At 33.8% G+C, this 16,656-nt stretch overlaps 1 protein-coding gene across 2 annotated transcripts in view; it reads right to left on the bottom strand.

The window, feature by feature from the left end:
* PDS5B (PDS5 cohesin associated factor B) overlaps positions 1 to 16,305 on the bottom strand; it is a 119,638-nt gene extending 103,333 nt beyond the window's left edge. For both annotated transcript variants that reach the window (XM_065895882.1, XM_065895883.1), the window contains exons 1-6: positions 16,198 to 16,305; positions 12,971 to 13,174; positions 9,924 to 10,010; positions 9,717 to 9,814; positions 8,766 to 8,892; positions 1,959 to 2,039 (exon numbers count right to left, since the gene is read on the bottom strand). In XM_065895882.1, the coding sequence (XP_065751954.1) occupies positions 1,959 to 2,039; positions 8,766 to 8,892; positions 9,717 to 9,814; positions 9,924 to 10,010; positions 12,971 to 13,174; positions 16,198 to 16,305 (705 nt within the window). The remainder of the gene's footprint in view (positions 1 to 1,958; positions 2,040 to 8,765; positions 8,893 to 9,716; positions 9,815 to 9,923; positions 10,011 to 12,970; positions 13,175 to 16,197) is intronic.
* Positions 16,306 to 16,656: the final 351 nt, after the last annotated feature.

Below are 16,656 nucleotides of genomic sequence, written 5' to 3'. Positions count from 1 at the left end.
CAATTCTTAATGACTTCTTAGCTAACTCTCAAATAAGTCAAGGGACAAGAAAATAGGGGCAACAGAGAGAGATAAGAAAATAATGACCAAGTAATGGGAATAAATAAATATATAACTGAAAGTGCTCAGACTATTCTACTAATCCTGTGCCTCTTGCCCCCAGCCCCAGCTTCTGATAAAGACATAACCAAGTATGGATGGGGCTGTCTATTTCTGTAGGTAAGGCAGGAAATTAACATGAGGTTTAAGTGACAGTGAAATGTTTTTACCTTGATTTACCTGGGAATGCTAAAAGTATTTCCTTCATCCTTCTTTCTTTTAACTTTTATTATAAATACTTTCAGACATACACAGATGTTGAGAGAATAGTATAATGAACCTAATCACCTCATTCTATCTTGATTTTTTTTCTTTTATTACCCAATCAAATATTTATTTTCCCAATCCTAGAAAATATATCAACGTAGTATAGTGTTAATTTCTTATTTTTATGCCAGAAAAAGGCAAGTGTTCCCCTAAAAAACATCTGGCTCAGCAATATCAACTTAAATAAATGACCACCAGGAGGAGCTCACCTAAGTGTATCTAATGGCCACAGAAAACAGTCGTTCACAGGCACTTGAAGCAAAGGAAAAGGGAAGGGGCACTTAATAACAGAATGCTTAAATCTGGTTCTACAGATTTCAAGTGCCATTATATCATAACAGAAAGAACTCAATCCACTCAATCTAACCAATTTACTGCAGCCAATACCCAAGACTCACAAAACTTGCAGAAATCAATATTTAGAATTCCCTGGCAATCTGACTGGAGCTATTAAGACAGGTTACACAATTTAATTCTCCAGATTCTGAAAGTCCACCCTCCAAAACAATTTCTTTACAAATTAAATACGTTTTTCCAAATTATCATGTGCTCACAACTATTTAAGGTCATAAGCCAGTAACAAAAACTGGAATTTACCATAGTACTGTTCCATAAAGTATGTTAATTTTCAAAGTACATCTTTTCATGATGTATTTTTATATACTAAATTAAATTTTGTATTTCTTCAAGAAAAATTCTCCAATAAACTTCAGGAAAATTAAGTACATAAGTAATTATAAAAGGCTTTCTTTCTCACTTTTTTCAAGAAGACAGATTTACATGTTTAGATGTGGGTAAAACTGGAAAGCAGGTGGAGAGACAGACCAGCTACACAATTCCAGAGGCCAACATCAAGACTGCATTCTAGATTTGTTCCAGTAGGTATCATTCACATGGAAAACAATGTGAATGGTGCCACCTAGAGTTGTGCAACTCAACAGAACTATGGGGGAAAAATTAAAACTTATAATAAGCTTCTATCAGTGAATCTATCAGATAAAATACATTTCTTCTGAAAATAAATAGAAGATCGTTAACCATAAATAAGTAGATTTGAGATGATAATGAAAGGGCTCATTTCATTGCAATTCTTCCCCCTTCTCAGAAAAGGTAGATTTATATGGAATCTACCCCAGGGAGAGCAAGATAGGCAACTTTCACCACACCGCTGTTATTCATACTTGCCTTTAACTTTTATGTCTTGATATTAGTTCATATCTTCTTATACAAATCAATTTAATTTCCAAAAAGCTGTAAGCAACTTCTCTGAATAATGATAAGTTCCATAAGATTTATCTAATTACATTTAACTCCATTTCCAAGAATAGAAACAGTATATCTTGCTAACCAAAATAAAAACTGTTTTAGTTCCTAGGCAATTTGAAAGAGAGAAATGAATGAACAAATATGAGAGCTAATTTTCTAGAAAGTATTAACCAATAATAATTTTAAATAAGGAGAAAGAAAATACACTTAATTATTAAAACAATACGAAATGTTAAAGTATGAATCACTTGCCGAAATTCTGCTTCTAGCAGTGTTTAAAATTTTGGCTAATCTTTCTGACAACCAATTGGACAAGTAATACTTACATTGGTAATATATGGTTCAATAGCTTGAGCTGTCCTCTTCAGTAAAGCCTTTGCCAAATCATATGCTTGCTTGTTTAAATTCTGAAGAAAAAAAAATAGTATCTATATTATACACCACTAAATATGAAAAAGGAAATATTACCTGTATTCAAAAAGCTACTGTTAAGTCAATGAATGAGAAAACTGTTTAAGATTCAATTCGAATAAAAGGGTGACGGCAAAGCCACTTTTCTCCTAAGACTAACTGGTCTAGTAGATCTTAAGATCCCTTCCAAGCAAGGATAATTATATTCTCTTCATATCTTATTCACAGCATAAGGTAAACCACATAGAAAAGGTCAACAAATGTTTATTAGACAGAAATGGAGATACTGAGTCACTGTAAAGCTAGTTGTAAAGTCAAATCAGTTCAGCTGAGTACAAATACAGGCTATTTCACTCCAAGACCAAAAGAACCAAACATCATGGGTCCTAGTACGGGCAGAAATGGGGAATCCTCAGGTGGCGAAAGACAAGAGTTTGGGGCAGCTATGGGAAAGAAGATTTTCCCAAAGCACATCTCAGAGCATAGGGAAGCCCAGGGATATAAGAAACATAACAAGGGAATCCCCTGGCCGTCCAGTGATTAGGACTCAGCGTTCTCACTGCCGGGGCCCCGGGTTTGAGCCCTGGTCAAGGAACTAAGAAACCACAAGCCATGCAGCACTGCCAAAAAAAACCCAAAGAAACATAGTCAAGTATGAAAAGAAAAAAAGTACAAGAAACAATATCTTAAGAATATATGTTTCTAAGAGATTTTGATGATGGAAAGAATCATGACCAAAGGTCTGAAATGGAATCACTATTCCAGTTCAAACATATTACAGACAGCAGGAAAATTGTATATATCCTGAAACTCACATTCAGCGTATTTTTAGATTTATCTGCATTGATGCTTTGTATTGTATCATTTCATTAATATCTAACTGCTGTTTAGTATTTTCATATATAATATGCTACAGCTTATTTACTCATTCTCCTATTCATAGACATTAAGCTGTCTTGTATTGATACATGCCTCCTTGTGCATATAAGAAATAATTTTCTATAAATACTACCTTTGCCATTTTTCAAATGAGCTGTTTTGTCTTGTTCTTATTTGTAGAGTTTCTCTATACACTAAACATTTGCCAATTACATGCACAACATATCTTAGAGCCTATACCTATGTTTTTACAATGCTTATGGTATCCTAAGACATACAAAAGTTTTCATTTTAATATAACCAAATATATTAATCTTTTCCTATTTGGCTTGTGCACTCTATATTTTTTAAATTCTTTTCTATATTGAGGTTAATTCGTTGTTTTATATTTTCAAATAAAATTTCAAAGATTTGCTTTTCAGATTTAGATCTTTATTCTGCCTGTAATTTATTTTTATGCATGGTGTGAAATAAGAATCTTATACTATTTTCCATATGGATATTCAAGTCCATTATTCCCTCCAATGACTTCCCTGTAATACTCACACTCTCAAGTTTCTATACAACCATGTACCATTTGTAAATTTTCCATTACTTCCGTATGTCCCTTTGTCTATTACTGCCTGATTACAGTCAAAGAGACATATGGAAATAATGTCTTAACACCAGGTAAGATAAGTCCCCACTTTCTTATTCTTCAAAAACCAATTTGTCAAACTACACACACATGCACATATACACACGCAATACACATTCACAATTTCTATTTTGATTAGGTTATCTATTAGTATGTAGAGGAATGAAATTATTGTGATACTGAGTTTCCCATCACATAAACAATTATAACAAATCATGCAACATATTTAAGTCGTCTCTTACACTTCTCCAACAACTGTAATAACTTTGAACATTAAGGTCATGCACATTGTTAATAAATTTCTAAGTAGCTCAAGTCTTTGTTAAAGATACAAATAAAAATTTTTTGAAATTATACTAACAGATTTTTATATATTGATCTTGTATCTAGCAACTTTGCAGAATTTTCTTATTTGGTCCAGAAACTAATCTGTACATTGTTTTGTGTTTTCTGCACAGGCAGTCATAACATCTGCAAATAATTTCAGTTTTGTCTCTTCTTTCTAATCCTTTTATCTTTTCTCTTGTTTTACTCCACTAACTTAAGGCTTCTAGTTTAATGCCGATTCGAAATAGCATACTTGACTTTTTTCTGAGTAGAAGTGACATCTTGACAAAGTTCCTAACTTCAAAGAAAATCCTTCAGCATTTCACCATTAAGTGCAGTTATCATACATAACCTTATCAATTTAAGGAAGTTCCTTTCTATTTCAAATATGCTAATAATATTTTTTATCATAAGTTATACTGAATTTTATCAAATGGTTTTCTTATACATCTACTGATTATTTTTTCTCTTTATTCTGTTAATTTCCACAAATATTTTTTAATGTTAATCCATCTTTGAATTCCTAAAATTTAGCCAATTTGCTCATTACCAATATTACTTTATATCATTCTGGATAGTGTCCACTATTATTTTATATTGGATTTACATGAATGTATTATAAATTAAATTAGCCTATTATCCTCCTTTCTTGAACTTGGTTTTCTCTAGTTTTCCCTATGAAGACTATATTCTGCTCATAATGTGAATTGTGGAGCACGCCTTCCTCTTCTATAATCTGAAAAAGTTTGCTGAATATCAGGATTATATGGCACTTAAATGATTAATAGAAATCTCCTGGTGATGTGTTTAAATTCCTTCATAGTTGGTTTGAGTTCTGCTGCTGTTGCTATTATTACTGTCATCGTTGTTTAGGAGAAAATATTTTTGTTTGTTTTATGGATATAGTTTTTAAAACCAATTAAATTTCTTTTATTGGTTAAAGGTTATTCAGGATTTTCTCTCTTGAGAAAAATTGGCAAGTTTTATTTTCTAGAAATTTGTTTTGTCCAACTCCAAATATGTTAGCATAAAATACTGTTCATGGAATTGTTTTTTGATCTTTTTAATGCGTGCTGTTCCTCATTTCATTCTAAAACTGTATATTAATACCATCTCCCTTTTTCTGATTCAAACTGCCAAGGGTATGCCTATTTAATATACTTTTTGAATTACCAACTTTAGGTTTTTCTGAAATGTCACTATGTTTTCTATTTCATTCATTTCTGTTCTTCATGGTTTACTTTCTTGTACGGACTGTATATTCTAACGATACTTTTATAATTTCTTGAACTGGACACTTTAACTATAAAGTTAGATTAGGGCTTCCCTGGTGGCACAGTGGCTGAGAGTCCACCTGCCGATGCGGGGGACGCGGGTTCATGCCCCGGTCCGGGAAGATCCCACATGCCGTGGAGCGGCTGGGCCCGTGAGCCATGGCCGCTGAGCCTGTGCATCCGGAGCCTGTGCTCCACAACAGGAGAGGCCACAACAGTGAGAGGCCCGCGCACCACAAAAAAAAAAAAACAACAACAAAAAACTAAAGTTAGATTAAAACAACATTTAAGTTGAATCCCACAGGTTTTAATATGTATCATTTTAATTATTATTTCTAAAGTTCTTATAACAGCCATCATGATTTACTCTTTTGACAGATTAATTATGTGCGCTAGAGGCTTGTTAGTTTTTTGTTTTAAAATCCTCAAGAACTGTTGGTCTATTTGACTTATAATCAATTGGAAATGTATTAAAATGGCCACCAAATTGTGAGTTTGTTTCTCCTTATAATTCTTCCAATGTATGCTTTATATATTTTGAGCCTATGTGAATACAAGTTTAGGCATCTTCCTGAGAACTAAAACTTATCATTGTATAACTCCCTTCTTTACCTGGTAAAGACTATAACATCTAAAATCAATACAAGTTATTTCAGTTTTCCTTCAGTTATTATGTGCCTGGCATGGCAAATCTTTTCTCCATCTTTTTAGTGACAACCTTTTTGTGACAGTATTTTTGTTATCTCTTATTAACAATGACCAGTTGAATTATTTTTAATCTAATCTGACAACCTGAAGTAGTAAATTTGTGCCATTTACATTTATTGTAATTCTTCCTTGCATTGTAATCCTTAAAATTTTAACATGAATACTTCATTTAAAGTTCAAAGTAGGGCTTCCCTGGTGGCACAGTGGTTAAGAATCCACCTGCCAATGCAGGGGACACGGGTTCGAGCCCTGGTCCGGGAAGATCCCACATGCCGCGGAGCAACTAAGCCCATGTGCCACAACTACTGAGCCTGCGCTCTAGAGCCCGTGAGCCACAACTACTGAAGACCGCGCACCTAGAGCCCGTGCTCCACAACGAGAAGCCACCACAGTGAGAAGCCCACGCACTGCAATGAAGAGTAGCCCCCGCTCACCTCAACTAGAGAAAGGCCGCACACAGCAATGAAGACCCAACACAGCCAAAAATAAATTAAGTTAAAAAAAATAATAAAGTTCAAAGTAAATCAATAGCTCTATACTCCTAATCATCAGCAAGATCATATCACTCCTTGACTCTATTAGGCCATTCAATCTTACATGTTATTTTTATCCAGTGGTTTAGGACCATTTTGTTAAAATCCCTTTAATTAATCATTATAATTATTATTGCTACTGTTCTTGTTTTATACATCAGTTCTTATTTAGAGCATTTCATTGTTCACCAATACTTCTTACATTTCACTTCTTTCAAGTTCAATTTCCATTATTCTGAAGTACTCAAACAGTAGTTCTTTCAGGGAGGATCTATTGACAAGTTGTATATTTAATGTCTTAATTTCACTCATATTGGATAGCAACTGTGTGCCAGCATATACAGTTTTTATCTCAGTACTTTGGAAATATAGGTCCATTATGTTCTGGCATCTATCCTTGCTACTGAGAAGTCAGCAATCAGTTTAATGTTTATTCCTTGTTAAGGGCTATGTCTTTTCCCTCTGGATGCTTTATAGATTATTTCTATTTTGTCATTCTACAAATTCTCCAGGATATGCCTACACTGGGATTTATTTTTATTTATTCTGTTCATGACACTTTTGTTACCTAACTCATAAATTTACGCTTTTCGTCAGTTCTAGAAAATTTTAAGCAAATATCTACTTGAATATCATCTCTTCTCCATTCTTACTCAGGGTTCTGCATCACTTTTAAATATACTGGACCTTTTCATTCTATCGTTTATGTTTTCCTTAACTTTACCTCACTGTATCTGTACAACTTCCTCAGCTCTATCTCCTAGTTCTCTAAATATCTTTTATAATCCAAAAAATATTTTGATGTCTATGAACATTTTTCATTTCTACTTTTCCTAACCATACCTTCTTCTCCTTTCAGATGTCTAGCTATCATACTTTTTTTTTTTTTTTTTTTTTTTGCGGTACGCGGGCCTCTCACTGTTGTGGCCTCTCCCGTTGCGGAGCACAGGCTCCGGACGCTCAGGCTCAGTGGCCATGGCTCACGGGCCCAGCCGCTCCGCGGCACGTGGGATCCTCCTGGACCAGGGCACGAACCCGTGTCCCCTGCATTGGCAGGCGGACTCCCAACCACTGTACCACCAGGGAAGCCCTATCATACTTTTTAACTCTTATGCTTCTAGAGATTAAAACATAAAATTGTTATCTTTAATCCTTTTAAAGGTATTTAATATTTTTATCCAATAAATATATTATCTGAATTTTTACTTTGTGTCTGATTTTCAGTATTGACGGACTTCTTAAAAGTTTGGAAATTTTGGATTATGAGGTCATTTTTAATGAAGCATTATATTTGTGAATGCTGTGTAGCTATAAATTTAAGTTATATCTTTCCAGAAAGGTCTTAATTTTGCAGAGACCTTTATACTGGTGAATCACAGAACCATATTTCCAACTGCTTACTCGAGTGTTAGTCATTTTCGAAGAACGAAACATACAAAAACACACACAACACACACACAACTTGATTAATATCACCCAGGCAAAAAATACTTGTGTCATCAACATATCCTTTTCTCCAAGTTAGTAAAGACTTCCCCTTTTTTTGTGTGTTTTTTTGCAGTACGCAGGCCTCTCATTGTTGTGGCCTCTCCCGTTGCGAAGCACAGGCTCCAGACACGCAGGCTCAGCGGCCATGGCTCACGGGCCTAGCCGCTCCGCGGCATGTGGGATTTTCCCGGACCGGGGCACGAACCCGTGTCCCCTGCATCAGCAGGCAGACTCTCAACCACTGCGTCACCAGGGAAGCCCAAGACTTCCCTTTTAATTTCACCCCTCCCTGCCATCTACACTATCACTGTCTTTTACCTAAGGCCTTATTTGGTTGTGTATCTCCCAACATATAAAGTTATATAACAGCATCAAAGTAGCTATTAATGTGTTCCTTGAAACATAATCCTATACAAAACTGAGTTATTACAGATACTTTATCACATGTACTAACTCTGTTATTTCTTCATTTAGTGACTAATAAGTGTATCATGTTTTATTAAACACAAGTGATGTACATTAATATTAATCAATAAAAGTCTCCAGGGCTTCCCTGGTGGTGCAGTGGTTGAGAGTCCGCCTGCCAATGCAGGGGACACGGGTTCGTGCTCCGGTCCAGGAGGATCCCACGTGCCGCCGAGCGGCTGGGCCCGTGAGCCGTGGCCGCTGAGCTTGCACATCCGGAGCCTGTGCTCCGCAACGGGAGAGGCCACAACAGTGAGAGGCCTGCGTACCGGAAAAAAACATAGTAATAATAAGATAAAACAAAAGTCTCCAAAACTATAAAGCAGGATAAATTGCATTTTAAACGTAAGCAAATTCTGGACCCTAATATTAACAAGCTTTCGATACATTTCAAAATATATTGCTACTTACCTTATGCGCAGGTACCAGATTTACCAAAACGGTATCCAAAAGCTCCTGAGATACTGTATCACCTTCACAAATAATAGAACTCATGAGATCCACCATATGCATATGAACTTTCTGATTGTGGCCATTGCTGAAATTCAAAATTGATATTTCATTTAAAGTATATCTGAAATTTATAAGATTTAATCATAACATAGAACACTACACTTTATTTCAAACTGATACTCAGGTATTAATTAAATCAAATTCTACATATTCATTTAAAGCTTCCCTCTCTTCCAAATCTTACAATAGCATCCAAAATATTTTTTAAATTACATTTCCAGGATTACTTTTTCCTAATTTTTACCAGTCTCACAATCAAAAGTAATTAAATCAAATGCAACTTTAGTTTTGCCTTAAATTCAGAAAATCAAACTACTTTGTGGAAGTTAATTCTAGTAGATAAATTTAAGGAATACACAAAGAACTCAACTATTCACGTGAATTAAGGAGTCAGTAATATGTGATTTAAATAAAAGAAAATAACATAAGCCAAAAAATATTTTATATATTTTATAAATATTTTATTTATAATAAAATATTTTATATATAATTATTTATTTATATTTTATATATAAAATATTTTATATATTATATAAGGCTTATATATTATAAGGCTTATATATTATATAAGGTTTATATATTATATAAGGCTTTAAATATTTTATATATATAATATATATTATATGAGGCTATAGATCACCTTATGCCACTCTTATATTATTCTCTACAGTACAGAATTAAGCTGTATTCACTGTCCAAACATCTATAAAAATTATGTTAATGAGCTCTTAAGTTATAACTCTTAGCCTTCCAATATTCATCATAGTTAACAGTTTATGCAGATTCACCTGTAAGTTAAAAATTCTTTACATTTAAAAAAAGATTATATTCTTTGTAAAGTAAACTTACTTTATAACTGAAAATAATGTTCTGTATAATTGGGTAAAAATTTCATTGCTGTCTTCCAACTCAAAGCATATGTTATATGATTTGACCCAAGCAATGTTCTAAAAAATAAGATATAAAAAAGGAAAAGGGTAAAATTTTAATTACTAAAAATATACAAGCACAAAACCCAGTTTAAAATGTCATCTCAAGATAGAATATATTGCTTACCTCAAGTAAATAAAAATACCTATTGAATTGTGGACTCTTTGTATCCTCTAGCCCCTTCAACTGCCTTGTTATAAACATAAATATATCCTTTAAAAAAAAAAGACAAAGTTTTGTTTAGATTATGAAAATATCCACTAAATTCCTAAAGATAATTCAGCACTCATGTGTATCTATCATGATAAATTGTAAAGAACCAGTTTAAAAAAATTCTACTTGGCTGGAATTTTTAAAATGTGCATCATCATGAAAACACCAAATATCTTACTGCCCTTTAAAGGAAAACGGTAAATCATTTACTATGATCTTAAAGTAGAGAAAGAAAAACACCTTACTGTAGGTTAAAAAAAAAAGACCTGAAAATGGAGTAAACTAAAATTTATGCTGTCATTAAAACAAACAGGTTGCAATGACTGAGAGCTGAACTGGTCAGGTTTGCTGGAATAGCACTATATATGGTAATTATATAGCAAGAACATGGTTTAGGAAACTTGAAATTCCAAAATAAAATCACCAAGTGAGAAGACAATAGATTGCAGAAGCTTAGAAATTTTAAAAAGACCCACAGAAGTTAACTCGTCAAGCTTCCTACCTTGGCATTATAACTACTTGCTCTTCCCTACCATTTATCAATCTATCCCCATCTCTTGCTTTCGGTGTTTTACTGCACACCCCTTTATACCTGGGTAAAGATAAGTTCAATATCACTTTGAGTCAAATTTTTATGATGATCGTTTTTGAAAAATTTGGAAAAGGTTAAAATTAAAGCTAATTCTACAAAGGAAGCATGCTAATCAATCAAAAAGAAAAAGATGTTTCCCTCATAAGTAAAACGATAAACAAGCGTTTCTTAAAAGGGAAGAAACAGAATATGCAGATTACTGAGTAGCTTTTCAAGAAAAATACTATCACAAGTACATCCTTCAAAAATGGTTACTTTAAAAAAAGGTACAGTTACTTTGTTAGTAGTACTGTATAAAATATGTCCTCCATGAACGAACCCTTTCTGGTTCGACTAAGAGAGAACAACTGCTGTACTGAATCCACCTGGAGATGGAAAGACAATATTCATTGATCATCTCTCTAACAAGCACTGACCTAAACATGAAGCTGGGTATATAAAAAGAGTTTTCTGATGACAATAACAAACTGACAGTGGAAAGGTAAGGATCAAAGTGTCACAATTTTCTATTATTACTACTGTAGACAAAGAAAAATACAAACTTGATACTAACCAAAACAGAGTGAAAACTATTCTATAAGTATTCAGAAACACCCTCAAATAATTAATACTACCCCAATAAAAGAAAAAAGTGGCACTTAAAATAAGAACCAAAAAAACTGACCAGAGGGGGAAAGTGGGTGGGGGGAGGAGGGGTGGTGGGATGAATTGGAAGATTGAGATTGACATATATACACTGATATGTATAAAATGGGTAACTAATGAGAATCTGCTGTATACAAATAAATTAATTTAATTTTTTAAAAAAACTGACCAGAAAAAATAAAATACTTAAAAATTTTAACTAGATTCTAAAAACTCTAATTTAATCATACCTCTTCAATATTCTTCTCAAAAACTGTCCTATTATTAATAGAAAAGATTTGTAGCTATTCTTTTGGGAGGACTTTCATTACCCCAAAGGCTTGAGACAGATCACTGATAACGCAAACTGAGAAATCCACAAGAGAAGTAGAAGAAATCATGTAGCAGCACTCTTAAGTTAGACTTCCCTCTTCATGCGAATGCCAACAAAACATCTAGTGAGGAAGAGCCACAGCCCACAGTCAACCAAATACAATTACTCCTTAAACCAATTAAGTACCTCAAATTAAAGGTTCACAATTAGAAATCAGGATATACACCTGGGTACACAACTCCACAGGCCAGCTCATATTATCTACTTTAAGTCTCTAACCATTCTCAAATCTTACAATTCAATTTTACTTTTAGATGACAAATATTGTCCCCTACCTCCCCCATCCTAAGATATATGAAACAAGCATGTCCACAGCAGTTTGGGCATTCCTTACTGGAGTCTTGGCTGACTTAATCAAATGAGCAGGTTCCTCGCTCCAGTTTTTAAGAAGCAACTCCCTGAGTTCAAGAACCGAGTCTGGGTTGTTTTTCACCAAGGTAAACCCAGTTCCTGACATATAATAACTAACATCAATATTTGTTAAATGAAATAAACCTAAATTGTCTTTTTGTTCCATACTGGGTAATCTTCCTAGGGACTCATTTCCTAACCAACAGTTTCCACAATTATCTTTTATTATTGTTGGCTTTTCTAATTTTCTTATAACTTGCCTCATTCAAAAAATTTTTGCACAGCTCTACTTATTTTCATGCTTTCTACCCACTGGATTAATCATGCTATTCTCCTTCTTTTCTCATCTTTTAAAAATTATTTCATTCACATGCCTTTACTTACAACTACCATAACCAAGTACTAAGTGTGCTTTCTACCTTTCATTAAAATTTTGTTCATCGTATTTTCTTCAAAACAATTCACATCACACCTTACATTAAGTGAATTAGGATTCATATATTATAAATTCAGACTTACACTAGATACTGTGTTTTAAATAATGAACATGGTCTTCAATATGAATTTTTAAAAAGGAAAAGCAAGTGTCCCCAACTGATACTGAAATACCACTAATGATGACATAATACAAAAAGTATAGGGAATTCCCTAGCGGGCCAGTGGTTAAGACTCGGCACTTTCACTACTGTGGCCCAGGTTCAGTCCCTGATCAGGGAATTCAGATGCCATAAGCTGTGTGGCATGGCCAAAAAAAAAAAAAAAAAGTATAGAAAACACTTTACTAATCAACTTCTTATTTTGAATATCAGAAATTGTTTTACAAAATTAAATACTAATGGGGGGTAGGAAATTCTACAGAAAACAGAAGTACAATAGTTTAACAAAAGACTGCTGCAGCTAATGTCAAAGAATCTAAGGAAATAATCTAAATACTTTAATTCCCATTTTAGAAAGATAAAGTATCAGTCAATCTTGGCAGTTCTTTTAATCAGTACTTGCCTTTAATTTATCAGGGGATGTGTAAGGAGCTTCAGGAGCATAAATCCTAAAAATATCAGCAAGGCAGCAGGCTACCAGTAATCGAACATCTTTATCAGGATGCTTGAGGAAAAAATCTGAAGCAAGATGTAAAGCTAGGTTTAAATAGAGCTCCTTTTCTTCTTCAGAGTCCTGGTCCATATCCATGAAAGTTTTCACAACCATCTATATAAAAACAAAATAATCAAATAATGAAATCCTCCATGTAAAAATATATTCATTTGAAATAAAAGCCATATTAATTACAAAGGTTAACTTCCAATAAATACACTTTCATGTTTCCCCTAAAAGTATCTATCTGAGAGAACAAGACCTTTCTGAACTATAGGGCGAATACAACTTTTCTTTAAAAGACTAAATAAAATACTTTTCATTTACCCATCACACCTGCTAACCAGATTTTAAAAGTTTAAAAGTAGCTTAACATAGTACTTCTAGTCTCACTTTTACAACACTGAGCTAAAAAAGAATATATAAACAGATTCAAGAAAGGATGACAAAGATGAATCCCTAAACATTAAAAAGCTACCATGAAGTAACTACTGTAGCATCCAATTAAATATTTCTTGTACCACAGTTAAAGACAATATGAGGTGGACAATTCATTAGTAGGACTCAATGGCATGTATGGAGTGAGCAGAAGAAAACAAACATTTACATAAAAGAAGTGGGATGGAAACAACAATGGTGAAAAATCATATAGTTTGAATTCTGTGAAGAGCTTTCTCTAATTTTAGTATCAGCAGTCACAAGGAAGGCTCAGTCTGTACTATTCCTACTTCACATAAGACTTGACAAAATTGCTGAACTCGTCAGGGACATTTAAACACAACTCTAATGCAAAGGTGACAACCTGGCATCCACTAGGTGGCGCTACAAATACTAATCAACAAGTAGGGCTGGACTTGGTCTTTGAGACATAACTGCATGGATTTCCACTCTGCTGTAGAGTTAGACTTCTGAGTAATGAATTGTCCAATGTATTACTGAATTCTCAGAGCAGCTGTGGGTAACAGTGTTCCTCACAGAACAGACCCTCAGTTCTACTACACCAGAGGCCAGAACCATCAGTAGACTAATCTTTCCAGTCTGACACTACAATTAGTTTAAGGGTACAATGTCCAGGGCTACTCTCCTAACTTTTTGATTTTATTACTTTTAAGATATATGCTTTGATGGCTTTGATGTATTATGAAAAAAGACAAAAAAAAAAGCTATATGCAAGGAACTCTTTCTTTCCCTGGAATCGCTTCACAAGAGTGAGAGATTCAGTATATTTTGAATAAAATGTTATAAGAAATTCTAGAAATTACATAAACAATGACACTTTACATATTAGCAAGTTTTTATAACTTATAAAACTTATACCTGTACTTGTACATATCAAAAATTACCATCATCCCACATTAAATCCTTCCTATATTTCTCCAAGACGGTTGCTATAAACAGTGGGCAGTGTAAATCAGGAAAAAAGAAAGAGAAGAAAAGTAACCAGATTATTGCCGAGCAGAAATGTCTACAAAATAATGAAAGCTTACTACAAGCACTAAATGTGAGCACTGTGGAAATCATTCCACCAAAACTATCAATAAAGTTTATTCAAAGGCTAGATAATGGGAATTCCTCAATACTGTGACCAACTCAAATGGTGTTATAAAACTCACGAATAACTCATATATGAGTCCTCTAAATTAAAAAAGATGTCTGAGAAAATAACATCCATAAAAGACACTAAATGCTAAATGCTTGTAAGTATATCTCTGTGTTTAATGTTCATTTCTTAGCAAACAATAAGGATGATATCATTGCTGAAATATAAACAAATCTGAGGAAATAAATGTATTCTTTCTCTAAAAACTTAATAGGTCAAGAAAATCTAAATACATAGAAATGAAAAATTTCATATCTAGAGTTTGTAGCTTAACCATTTTTTTTTTTTTTTTTTTTTTTTTTGCAGTATACGGGCCTCTCACTGTTGTGGCCTCTCCCATTGCAGAGCACAGGCTCCGGACGCGCAGGCTCAGCGGCCACGGCTCACGGGCCCAGCAGCTCTGCGGCAGGTGGGACCTTCCTGGACCGGGGCACGAACCCGTGTCCCCCGCATCGGCAGGCGGACTCTCAACCACTGCGCCAACAGGGAAGCCCTGTAGCTTAACCATTTTTAATAAAATATACACAGTTCCCAACTAGATATAATATCCACATATTGGTAAATTTAATCTGCTCAAAGATGTCTTTTGCTTTGAATAACAAACACCTTATATCTGACATTCTAATACTTTATGCACAGGATATAATACTAAGACTTTATGTGAAACTTACAATAGTATTAGGGTCTTTTTCCTCTAATAAATAAACCATGCAACAATAAAGTAGTACTTCAAGGCTCCTGGGCCTTCAATGATTAATTAAGGTAAGTCTTTTACACTTGAAATACTGGTAAATATTGATAATAATATAACAAGCAACATGTCTAGGTAGATACAACATTGAACGGAAAAAAATGCTCAAAAATAAAGACCATCTGAACTAATCAGCTTAACAATCTTCTTGGCCACTCTGCTCTTTTAACCATTTTAATCACGGAGACTATCACTGCCTTGAAGACAAAGATGAAATATTATTCAAACAAATGTGAAGAGAGTCTAACCATACAGTAACTGCCTCACGAATGGGAAGTTCACCATCAGTCTTGACTCACTGCTGTACATCAGAAGCAGAGAGCTAAAAGTAAAGCTCTTTAACCTACTTTCAAAATACAAGAAAGTAAAATACAGCCTTAGTATTCAGTAGAATTAAAATCTCTTTTCTCAAATTAAAGTGGTTGCTTTTATAAGATAAATGAGATATAGGAGAAGGAGACAACTTTCTAAAGATAATAATGAGTATAAGTGTATTGTGGGTTTGTTCTTTATACCCAAGTATAAACAGCCCTAGAAAATGTAAGCTTCACCTTTCTAATTGCACTCCCGTTAACAATAGCTAAGGAAACCCTACAGTTCTTTATCTACTCCACTCTCTTAACTCCTAATTACAGCTAATTAGTTTTGGCCATGAGACATTTTCTGCTTTGATTTGCTTGAAGTTGCCCTAACAAGATACAGCCCTATGTGATTTCCACAGGTGTCCTCCCCCAGCTCTGCTTATCCTAAACGGATGTCCAAAGGACATAACCCAATTTTACTCACCTTTAACCGTCTCACCATTTCCTCTTTAGATATTTTATCTGAGATTTCCTTGACACCAGGAGGATAGGTAATTTTTCCATCATTGGTCCTTGTCTTTGAATGAGCCATGATGGAAATATCTTTACCCCTAAAATGAGAAAACTATTAGATGCAAACCAAAAAATAAGTATCAACAACATTCATAATAAACATGAAAAGGAATCTCTCCCTACAAAAAATTATAACTACTTCCTAATTTATAGTAATTCACTTATCTAATTAATGAAAATCATTTTACTGAATATTTCCCCAATTTTTAAAATTTTATTTTTACTTTCATTTCCATTAGTGGCAAGCTAGGTTATTTGCACTGACCCTCCAACAAAAAAACTTTAAGTGATTTTATTTATTTATTTACTTACTTATTTACAAATATATAAAATACACACAGCATTTTTTTTAATAGCACCACAAATTACT

The sequence above is a fragment of the Phocoena phocoena genome, chromosome 18 (genome assembly GCF_963924675.1).
Source record: "Phocoena phocoena chromosome 18, mPhoPho1.1, whole genome shotgun sequence".
Lineage (NCBI taxonomy): Eukaryota > Metazoa > Chordata > Mammalia > Artiodactyla > Phocoenidae > Phocoena > Phocoena phocoena.
Note: the sequence above shows the minus strand (reverse complement) of the source record. Positions and strands in the feature narration are given on the sequence as shown.